Source organism: Lithobates pipiens, unplaced genomic scaffold, assembly GCF_037356315.1.
Source record: "Lithobates pipiens isolate NorthernLeopardFrog02 unplaced genomic scaffold, aLitPip1_a1.2 Scaffold_19, whole genome shotgun sequence".
NCBI lineage: Eukaryota > Metazoa > Chordata > Amphibia > Anura > Ranidae > Lithobates > Lithobates pipiens.
In genome coordinates this window covers 223,249,902-223,262,053 of record NW_027507764.1, presented here as the reverse complement: position 1 = coordinate 223,262,053, position 12,152 = coordinate 223,249,902, and the positions used below count along the sequence as shown (strand labels likewise).

The 12,152-nt window shown below is 46.6% G+C and overlaps 1 protein-coding gene across 18 annotated transcripts in view; it reads right to left on the bottom strand.

Annotated features, from left to right (window-relative positions):
- Positions 1-12,152, bottom strand: part of LRRFIP2 (LRR binding FLII interacting protein 2) — a 183,844-nt gene that overhangs the window by 75,127 nt on the left and 96,565 nt on the right. For 12 of the 18 annotated variants that reach the window (XM_077491726.1, XM_077491733.1, XM_077491737.1 and 9 more), the window contains 2 exons: positions 902-943; positions 558-620 (listed from right to left, as the gene is read on the bottom strand). The exons of the other annotated variants lie outside the window; for them this stretch is intronic. In XM_077491726.1, coding sequence (XP_077347852.1) covers positions 558-620; positions 902-943 — 105 coding nt within the window. The remainder of the gene's footprint in view (positions 1-557; positions 621-901; positions 944-12,152) is intronic. 18 annotated transcript variants of the gene reach the window in all.

The window sequence follows — 12,152 nt, the reverse complement described above, 5'->3', positions numbered from 1 at the left end:
TTATAAATTGTGGAAGTTATGCTGCAGACAAGGTAGAAGAGAAATCCCAGATGGCTGCACCCCAAACCTAAAGCGGAGCTCCAGCATCAAAAAGTATTTTTTTTTAAAGTCAGCAGCTACAAGTACTCTAGCTGTAAACTTTTAATAAGGACACTTACCTGTACAGGGAGCCAGCGGTTTCGTTCCCTCTGAGGCAGATTCGTCCACCAGCTCTGGTGCAAGCGCGGCCATTCCAACTAAGGGACACCGGTAGCGGAGCCTTCAGGCTTCACAGCCGGTATCCTACTGCAAATATGCGAGTCGTGCAGCGCTTTGTGAATGGCAGCTCGTCTTCTGGGACAGAAGGCAGCAGGGGTGAAGGAGGAGGGCTCACCGCTGAAGAGGACATGACGTTGTGCACTACAGCCGAAAACGAGGTGAGGTTTCCTTTAGGACCACCTTGTAAAAGTGGGTGGAACTCCACTTTAATCTACATTTAACATGTAATGTATCGAGATACAAGAAAAAAAAAAAAAAACATGCTGACAAATGTCACCAAAATAATTTTTGGTACCAACCAGTAAGTCTTTATGAGAATTAGAAGATTTATTCTTGCTTCCATAAGAGTTGTAGGTATGATTCTAAAAAATAAAAATATTTGTTTCTAATGCACCATATAATAAATGTTAGAAATATCTTGGAGATGTATTTTTTTTTTTTTTATCAACATCATCTTACTTTTAAGAGGGCACTAATAAAAACTATTAGTATCAAGAAGTTAGAGGTTGTCAAAGTTGAGAATAACCACACTTGCAGACAAATTAGTGGCAGGTTATTTCATTTAATAGAAATAAATCCACTCCACAGTAACACATGTTGTATAAGTGCCATCACACCATGCACATAATTTCTTTTTACATACAGAGTGCACGCTTCTCCTGGAGGAATCCTTCAGCGAGTCGTACTGACATAAATTACAAAAGCAAAAACAAAAAATTAGGGAGGATAATGAAGGATAAAACAAACCCAACAAATCAAAAGGTGCTTTAATCATTAAAGCATCAAAAAAGTAAAGTGCAGATTGTTTAGTTAACTTGAAGGGACAGTTAGAGACAGGTTTTAACTTCTTCATTCATGGTATATAATCAAAAGTGACAGTAGTGGTTTTCCTGTATGGTTAAGGAGTTTACAATATTTCTAGGGGAGCATTTCACATTTGCTGCAACTAAAAATAAAACTTTCAGTTATAAACTGACATTTGTCCAGGCCTTTAAAGAGTTCAAGTGAAAACATGTCCTTTACTTGACTTCTATGCTAATCAAATATAAAAGTGCTCTATATTTCCAGCAAGTTTTGTCTCCTTCAAAAATAAACTATTGGCTCTGTGCCTCCAGTCTGGTCAAATCTCAGATTTTTAATTCTGAAAATATAGTAAGGCTGCATTTTTTACTATCACTTTAAAACACACTCTGGGAAACTGAGCAGACTTTAAAACAGGCCAAGGATGATATATTAAACACATCAATACTGGGCACTTTTCACCCCCTTCCTTCCCAGACCAATTTTCAGCTTTCAGCGCTGTGACATTTTCAATGACAATTGTGCGGTCATGCTACTCTGTACCCAAACAAAATTAAATTTTTATGATTTTGTTCACACAAATAGAGCTTTCTCCTGGTGGCATTTACTCATGACTCCGTTTTTTTATTTTTTGCGATCTAAGCAAAAAATAAAAAAGGCGGAAATTTGGAAACACAATATTTTCTTCTTTCAATTTTAAAAGAAATCCAATAAAAACTAATTTTATCATAAATTTAAGCCAAAATGTATTCTGCTACATGTTTTTGGTAAAAAAAAAAAATCCTGTTAAGGTGTATAATAATTGGTTCGTGTGATCACGGACATATGTACGCAGATCATGTACAGATGTGCGCAGGTGATCACGGACATGTGTGTGCAGATAATCATTGGGACATGTGATTTTACTGTTAAATCTGTGGGGGACATGTGTTTTTACTATGTGGGAACATGTGTGGGGACATGTGTGTTTTACATTGTGTACATGTTTTACATGTGTGTGTTTTACACTGGTGATCAGTGTGTAAAAAGCTGTAAAAAAACAGCTCATACTCACTGATCACCAGCTGGCTGCAGCGATCCGCTGTCTTCACCGACAACTTCTGTGTGAGGAGAGCCAATCGCCTAGCAACCGGCTCTCTGTTTACATCCCATGATGGCTGTGATTGGATACGGCCGTCGTGATCAGGAGGGCCAATCACAGAGCCCTCCTGCAGATCAGCAATGTGCCATGTCCAGGTGCCACGAGTGCATCGAGATCACGTCACTAGGCAGGCATGTGCACGCGCGATCCAGTTCCTTCCGAGGGACGTTCCTGAACATCCACTCAGAAGGATAGAGTGCCCACCCGGCTGTTTATGTGCAGTGGCCAGGTGGAAAGTGGTTTAAGTATTAAATACAAAAACAAACATTTAATATATTGTGACTGGATAATACTTAAATATGGTGGCTGCATTAGTTTTAAAAAAGAAGTTTGAGAGATAAAAAAAAAAAAAAAAACAATCATTACTTACCTAGGCGGATGCAGCACCAATCCGATGATGCATCTGTCCCCCACAGTGACTGTCAATCAGCAACTCTGCTCTGCCCCTCCAGCGCTTACTAAAACGTTGGTCGGGGGGGGGTTAGCTCAGCCTCTCAACTCATCACTGAGAGGTTGAACTAGCTGTCAGTCCAGGCTTCTGGGTGTATCCCAAACAACATGGTCGGGATCTTTTCCCAGCCTGGATTAGCTCTGATGTCAGCCGGTAAGGTCTGCATTGAGCAGCAGCAGCATTGAGGATAACATTAGATGCACTAGCTAATTTAGATTTGACAAATGTATCGAAGCTGAACTGCAACTAACGCTCTTTAACCACTTCCCGCCTGGCCTATAGCAGAATGACGGCCGGCAGTAGATCAGTTATCCTGAATGGGCGTCATATGACATCCTTCAGGATAACAGCCGCGTGGGGGCACGATTCGCGGCGATCGGTGGTGCGGTGTGTCAGTCTAAAGCCCCATACACACGGTCGGACTTGTACAAACTTTTCCGTGGACTTTTGTACAAAGTGTGTTGTCCACAAGTTTGTATTGCATACACACGGTCGGACTTTTTGACAACAAACACGAACGTAATGACGTCACAACGTACTGACGCCGCTTCAAAAGAGGACGTTCAATGACTCCAGCGCCACCTTTGGTCAACTTCTGTATTGTAGTCTGATCGTTTGCAATGGTTCTGAGCATGCGTGTTTGTACCTTGTACAAAAGTCCGATGCTTTTGCATACACACGGTCGGACTTTGCTCCATCGGACTTCTGTTGTCAAAAAGTTTGTCCGTTCGCAGAGCCAACAAAAGTCCGATGAAAACAGAAAAAGTTTGTCCGATGGAGCGTACACACAGTCGGATGTTGCTCCAAAACAGCTAATTTGCATGTTTGTTGTCAAAAAGTCCGACCGTGTGTACGGGCCTTTACACAGCGCTGCACTGAACTTGTTAAAGAACCTTCAACATGATCAGCCGTGTCCAATCACAGCTGATCAAGATGTAAACAGGAATAGCCGTTGATCAGCTTTTCCTCACTCGCGTCTGACAGACACAAATATTGGAGAGCCAATCGGAAGCTCTGACGGGGGGGGTCTGTGCTGATTGTTTATCAGCTCAGCCCCTCCTCAGATCTCGCCCAGGACCACTAGGATGGCCATCCACACTGGACCACCAAGGAAATGCCAATCAGTGCCAGGGTAGCTGCTAATTAATGCCCACTCAATGCCTACCAGTGCCACCCATAAGTACCCATCGTTTCAGCCTTTCAGTGCCCATCAGTGCCACCCATGAGTGACCATCAGTGTCCATCAGCGCTGCCTACCAGTGCCGCATATCAGTGCCCATCGTCTTTGGGGTGTGACGACCGAGGACATAAGGACGGAAGCACAATGTCCTCATTTAGATGATAGGCCGAAACCACCTTTGGAAGAAACGAAGTCTGCAGGCACAGGAACGCCTTATCCTTGTGGAGGATCAAGTAGGGAGAGTTGCATGACAAGGCCGCCAACCCAGAAACACTCCTGGCAGATGTAATCGCCACTAGAAAGACTAATTTTTTGAGAGATTGAAAACATTAGGGAGATCCCCTTATTGACAAACTGCGGTTTCTGAAGCACCGAGAGCACTAGATTCAAATCCCACGGAGGCAGCGGTGGTCGAACCCGAGGGGCCACATGTCGAACCCCCTGAACAAATGTATTCACCAATGAATGAGTCACCAAAGGTCGCTGAAAAAAGACAGCCAAAAGCCGACACCTGCCAACTTAATGGTGCTTAAAGGCAAGTTTCTGATCCACCCCTCACTGCAAAAACAGCAGGATCCTGGAAACTGAATATGTACACGGACGCCACCCTATCTCCTCACACATGGAGATGTAAGCCTTCCTCGTAAAATGCAAAATATTCAGAGAAGATGACTTCCGTGCCCTCAACAGTGGAGATTACCGAATCCGACAGACCTCGGTCCCTTAGCACCTGGCTTTCAACAGCTATGCTGTTAAAGCCAGCGACTGTAAAGCAGGATGAAGTATTAGACCTTACGACAGAAGGTCCGCTCGCATCGATAGCCGCCAAGGAACATCCGCCACCATTCATACTATGGTCGGCGTACCAAGGACACAGAGGTCAATCTGAGGCAATCATAATAATTCCCTTTACCTCCACTCAATTTTACCACGTCTGTTTCACAGAGTGGAGGGAAGGCATAAATCAGCCAATAATGCCCCCATGGAGCCAACACGTCTGCCACGTCCAAACAGGGATCTTTTGACCTGGTCACAAATGAGAAGCCAGGAGATCCACATCTGGCATGCCCCACCTTAGGCAAAGGAGCCGAAATATATCCGGATGTAGCGACCATTCCCCTTGGTCCAGCATCTGATGACTTAGGTAGTCCATGTGACAGTTTTCTACGCCCGGAATGTACACGGCCGACCGAGCCAGCATGCACCGCTCTGCCCACCGCAGGATGTGAGCGACCTCCAGGGCTGAAACCGAGCTCCTTGTTCCTCCTTGATGGTTAACATAGGCCACAGTGTTGTCCAACTGGATCCTGACCGGACGCCCCTGCAGCCTCTGTGACCACGTGGAGAGGCACCGCCAGATCCCCCGAAGTTCCAGCACATTGATCGGCAGGCGGGATTCTTCCTGCGTCCAGCGACCCTGGGCCAACTTCACGCCCCACACTCCCCCTCCAAACGGTCAGGCTGACGTCCATTGTGATCACCGTCCAATGAAGAGGAAGGAGCGACTTCCCGGACCGAAGGGCCAGAGACCTCAGCCACCAGAGCAGGGAATTCCAAACTAGCTGGCTCACCCGAATTTGACAATCCAGAGATAATGGAGATTTGTCCCATTTGGACAGGATCTCCTTTTGCACGATTTAAGTGTAGAATTGAGCATATGGTACTGCTTCGAAATTAGCTACCATGAGACCCAGGACTCGCATGCAAAAACGCAGCGACAACCACCTGCGGGACACCAACAACTTCACCGCAGTTTGAAGAGTCTGCAGCTTGTCCAAAGGGAGAAAGACTCACACCTCTGGAGGAGTCCAGAAGCAAGCCCAAGTACTCCAGGTGTTGAGTCGGCACCAACACAGACTTCTGGAGGTTCAACCAAACTCCCGAAAAGTTTGCATGGTGATTGCCACATCCTCCCTTAATTCTGAGGTGGAAGCTGCTCTCAGAAGAAGGTCGCCCAGGTAACCCACTATTGCGATCCCTCTCTGCCTTAGCAAAGCCAGAATTGGGGCTAGCACCTTGGTAAAAAACCTTGGTGCTGACGCCAGGCCAAAAGGGAAAGCTACAAATTGATAGTGCTTGTCCCCAATCGCAAATCGCAGAAACCTATGATGCCTAACGCATATGGAGACATGCAAGTTTGCGGCCTTGATGTCCAGTGATGGAGTGCAACGACCACAGAGTGAACTGATTCCATCCTGAACCTTTGTACCTTCACAAAGCTGTTGAGGGCCTTGAGATCCAGGACCGGACAGACCCCTTCCATCTTTGGGACTACAGATTGGAGTAGAATCCCTGAAACCTTTCCGGCATCAGCACAGGCACTATGACCCCGTGCTGCAGCAGGTACTGTACTGCCCCTAACAGGGATTCCCGACGAGCTGGAAGAGGATGAAGGTTGGAGGGAAAAAAAAATCTGTTTGGCGGACAAGAAAAACTATTTTGTAGCCTGACGAGACCAGTTCGCAGACCCACTGGTCGGAAAGTAGGGAGGTCCACCGAGCTGAAACTCCCAAAGGCAACCCCCAACCTGAGAGTCAGGTGGGGGCAAACCTTCATGCGGCAACAGATTTCCTTGCAGGCTTGTTTGGCTTGCGAAACCAGGGATGCTTTTGTTCCTCAACGTGCACCTTGTCTGACTTGGAACGCTTACCTGCTGACCCCCGATAAAAAATCCACTTGCGAGTGGAAAAGGAGGGCCTTTGCTCCGACAGTCCAGGAAAGGTAAGGAGCCACGCCATAGGGAATGTACTCTTACCCCCAGTAACATTCTTAATGTCATCCAGCGAGGCTCCAAACAGCCTCTCTCCCTGGAAGGGCAAATCCGCCAGCGCTTTCTTAGATGCCTGGTCCGCAGACAAGCATTTTAGCCAAATCAGGCGATGCAGCACCACAGCTGATGCTGAGGCTCTAGAAAGCAAGGGGGCCATATCTAAGGCCACATCACAGACATATTTAAGGCCCTGCACCAACTGGTCCGCCAGCTCCACGCAGACCGGGGAAGCCTGTTGCTTCTCCAACTCATGGTGCAACAATTTAGCCCATTCAGTAAGCGTCTGTAACACCAGGGCCGTGGAAAACACTGGCCCGCAATGCTGACCGCACCACCGGGCAACCGCCTCGGCCCTCCTGTTGGCAGGGTCCTTGAAAGCAGGGGTCCCTTCCACCGGAAGTGTGGTTACCTTACTTAACCTGGATACCGGGGGGTCAACAAGATGTTCATTTCTTCAGGAAACTCTGCTCAAAGGGGTAATGCACCACCATGCGTCTCGGGACTGAAAAGGCTTTGGCAACAAAGGACTCCAGAACCACCGACAGAGCGTCCATAGGCACCACAGGTGCAGGGGAACCAGTTACCATTACAGGGATGTCTGGAGAAGAAGCACCAGCTTCTGACGCCATGCTGACACACTCGCCTGTCACCACTTGGGGACCTAAGGCAAGTCACACAAAACTCCCACCCTCCTAGCTGCCAGACTGAGGACTCACCACCCTGACCCAGGTACTGCGCTGTTCTGCCGCTGTCCACTCTCCCCTGTGTCAGCCACGAGGTGTTCTGTGTAAAAAGCGTGCAGTTCTGGAAGGAAACAGTCATCCAGCCCTAGAGGCAAAACAAGCTGAGGCTACTAGAAAATGCCCGCCTCAGCAAAAAAAAAAAAAAAAAAAAAGACTGTGGCTACAAAAATGTCTGCGGTCTCAGCGAAATGGCAGCGGTCCGCGTGGCGGCCTCCCCACATAGCGTACACCCGAAACACCCCACCATGGCCCAAGAAACAGAAGAGCATGAGCGGACCCCCAACACACAGCGCAGCCCCGTGCCAGGACTCTGTGCCCCCCCGGAGGACCCCCGGCAAGGTACGTGCACCGCACCTCCATATGCCTAGTCACATGGTGGCCCATAACATGGGGCGGAGGGAAAGGGACAGGGAGAGGGGAAAGGGAGAGCGAGACCCCCTAGTGGACCTCACAGGGAATGCCCAGCTGCTCCATCCTGCCGAGACAGGTGGAACCATACTTAACCTTTCTGCAGGGACTGCTGGAAGCATTCCACGGACTGTGTTCCGTGGCCGACAACCACACCTGAGCAGTATGGGGCGGCTGACGGCCACGACACACTGACACGGACAGCAGTAGCCCGGTCATATGTGCGCCCCGGGGCATAGAGCTCACCGGCCACCTCTGGATCAGACGGGGCATGTCGTGGCCGACCCAGCATGAAGCTAAGGTCTGCTCACGCTTGATGGCCAGGCTGGGGAGCCAGGCTGTTGATTGTAAACCACAAGATTCAAAAATCCAGAAAAACGAAAAAATTGCCAGGACCAATGGTCCCCATCGGGAGCCAGGTCCTTCTACACTAGGCAGAAAAAAACTGAGCTGCTGGATGCAATGTGAGGGGTTATAGCCAGTAGGACTGCCCCCTAGGCAGTACTGTGCAGTTTTGCCTAGTCCTGAAGGTGGCGATATAACCCTAAGGTCAAGGTGAAGATGCTGTATTTGTCAATGAACGAAAGAGAAAATTTTGTTTGGGTACAGTGTAGCATGACTGCGTAATTGTTATTTAAACAGCGACATAGCTGAAAGCTGAAAATTGGCTTGGGCAGGAAGGTGTATAAGTGCCTGGTACTGAAGTAGTTAAACAATTATGGGTGCAGTTTTTATTTAAATCGGTGTTCCACCCAGAAATTGAACTTTTGCGGTTTGGATTTCTCTTTGGGTGCCAAAATTGCGGGCTCCCTGGACAGGTAAGCATGTTTATATTAAAAGTCAACAGCATTTGTTGTATATGCATTATGTATAGTATTAAAGTATTATGCAGTATTTGTAGCTGCCGACTTATTTTTTTTTCCGCGGGCGGAACTTCGCTTTAATTTTGCGATAAAGGTTTTTCATGAGTGAATAAAAGCTGAATATTGTAAGCACCTCTGTCAGTGGTAAATCTAAAGAAAAACACAAGATGAAAAATGTCAAACTGAGGATAACATCACCCCTTTTTGTGCCCCCTTTTTCTGTTATGTCAGTGGTAAATAGTTTGTCTCTGCCTTCTAGCTGCCACTTTAGCAGGAAAGCTGTGTCTGATAAAGTAATCTGGAAAATTATTGGCCAGAATAAAAGGGTGAAAATAAAATGAAAAAACCTACCACAACCACTAAAGCTAAGAATTTAACCACTTGGGATCCGCGCTATTGCAAAATGACGGCAATAGCGCGGACCCACATTTTCGGGACTACGTCTATTGACGTAGTCCCGGTTACGAGCGGCCTGCGCGCCCCCTGAGGGGCGCGCGCGGCGCGCTCTGTGATCGGCGAGTCCGTGAGACTCGCCTGATCACCGATCCGTGTAAGGGGTCGATCCCGACCCCTTATCACGTGATCAGCTGTCAGCCAATGACAGCTGATCATGTGATAAAACGGAGCCGGTAATCGGCTAGTATTCCTCCTCGCGCTGACAGCGCGAGGAGAAAAAAAAAAAGCCGATCGCCGGCGGCCGTGTTCGGGACATCAGTCCCGATCACGGCCAGCAATTTAAAAGGACACCTGCCCCCTGCCAGTGCCCACCTGCCACCCGCAGTGCCATCCTGAAATAAAGTAAGTGCCCCCCTGTCAGTGCCACCCAGCAGTGCCCATAGTGCCCACAGTGCCACCCAGCAGTGCCACCCAGCAGTGCCCACAGTGCCACCCACAGTGCCACCCAGCAGTGCCACCCACAGTGCCACCCAAAATCTGCCTCAGGTGCTGCACCCCAGTGCCGCCCATCAGTGCCCAGCAGTGCCGCCCATCAGTGCCCAGCAGTGCCGCCCATCAGTGCCCAGCAGTGCCACCTATCAGTGCCCATCAGTCCCATCTATCTGTGGTACCTATCAGTGCCCATCCGTGCCACCCATCCGTGCCACTTATCCGTGCCACCCATCCGTGCCATCTTATCTGTGCCCATCTTTGCCCATCAGTGCCGCCTTATCTGTGCCCATCGGTGCCGCCTTATCTGTGCCTATTAGTGCCGCCTTAACTATGCCTATCAGTGCCCACCAGTGCAGCCTATCAGTGCCCACCAATGCAGCCCATCAGTGCCCACCAATGCAGCCCATCAGTGCCCACCAATGCAGCCCATCAGTGCCCACCAATGCAGCCCATCAGTGCCCACCAATGCAGCCTATCAGTGCCGCCTAATCAGCGCACTTCAATGAAGGAGAAAAATGACCCGTTTGCAAAATTTTATAACAAACTATTAAAACATGATTTTTTTTTTTTTTTTTTTTTTGCATCTTTTTTTGTTTGTTTAGCAAAAAATAAAACTCCGAGCTGTAACTAAATACCACCAAAAGAAAGCTCTATTTGTGGGAAAAAAATGATAAAAAATTCATTTGGGTACAGTGTTGTATGGCCGCGCAATTGTCACTCAAAGTGCATCAGCGCTGAAAGCTGAAAATTGGTCTGGGACTGAGGGGGGTTTAAGTGCCCAGTAAGCAAGTGGTTAAAGGATGCAATTAGATTTTTGGCTTTGGGTTTAAAGGAGAAGTTGGTTGTACTTCTTCACGGATTTGTCAGAACTGAGCGATCGGCGATGCTCGGTTCTCAGTGTATTGCATAAGCCTAAGCAAGATACTGGAAAAAAAAACAACTCCATACTTATCTTAATACCACTTTAAGTGATACTCCAAACCAAGGATCCATACACACTTATAATATTAACAGTAAATATTATAAAGGATTTATATAGCGCCAAATGTTTGTGCAGCTCTTTACAACATTAGCAGGAAACAATACAATTCAATAATCACACACACAGGTTGGGCTTGATGGACTTTTTTCAACCTCACCCATTATGCAACTATGTAATACAGAAGGAATCAGAGGGCCCGCTTGTTAAAGCTTACAATCTAAATAAACACGCTAGAGATAATATTGTAAAATATACTCTAAAGCAAAGTGCCTTCTATAGTTATAATCAAGAAAACAACTAAAATTTATAGTTGGTTATCTGAGGTCTGTTGAAAATAAAACACATGAGCAACGTAACACAGCTGGGATTATGCAGGCCAAAAATATGTATTGCTTGTATTATAATGATAATGATTTAACCCCTAAACTGGGGAGTGAAAGAGCTGTGAAAGCAGTGCACTGATGAAAGCAACGGACACTATCAATAAAGCTGTGTTTGTCAGTTTTAGTGAATCCGTGTAATGGCCTCTTAAGAATATGTACAAAGCATTTAAAGCCATAGATTGATTAGTTTGATGTTAATGTGAAACAACTAAAACATACTGGCATCTACACCAAAGAACAATAAAGCTGGCACAGATCACTGGCTGGCCAGAGCAGGAAACCCAAAACACGACACACCCTGCTATCCATCATCTACCAGAAGCAAATGGATATGAGTAAGCACTGGCACAAAGCCGCACATGATCAACCTCATGAGTCAGTAAAAAGACTTCTATTATAGCTTTAATTCAATGGGTCACCTCCCCCTCCTAATATTTTCTCATGAGCTAGGTCTATTTTAAAAACTAAGTTTTCTGTAGGCAATCTCCACAGTAGAAAACATGCATTACTACATTAAAGTTGAGACAGTAATGTGCACAGTTTGCTTTAAAATCTTTAAAAATCTGTTCATTGGTCAAATATTCAAATAAAGCAAGGCTTGTAAAATATTAAGCCTAATTTCAATAAGAAATGCCTGAGTTGTCATTAATATTTGGGTATATTAGAAGTGAGACACACATACACTATGCAATGCATTTCAGTGTTTCTGAAGTCCTCAAATAGCCCCAAAAACTGTGGCCCTTTATTACTTCTATACTAGCAGGAGTAAGTCTCCTCAAAAGATATGGCAGTTGAAGAATCATTTGACAATGTTTTGGGTGCATCAGATATCTGGCCCAATGAGCGCTGTGGTTCTTCCTGATGGCTGCTGCATTACTAATGCCTCCCATAGAGACTTGGCAACCAGCAGGCGCAAGCAAAGTACACATTGGATACTGGGTGCCTGCAAAACTGGGATGTGTCAAATGCTGAAGTTTCTTTACTCGCCACAAGTAAGTAAAGTTAAGACTAACTGAACAGAGAAGTACTAATAGCCTTCGTTTTGCAGTGGCCATCTTTTTAGAGTTTTTTTTTTTGCCTGGAAAAATAAAGAGTTCCTATGAAAGAAAATCCATACATTTTCCAAAAATGAAGAAGCTGAATTAAAATAAAAAGCGGTTGTTAACCCACTTTACTAGGATCATGACATCCCCTCCGTTATATAAAGATTTGTTCCCCTGTGCTCCCCTCCTCCACGTCAGCCATGGAGGAGGGGAGGAGAGAAGAGACCCGAGAAGTCACGTG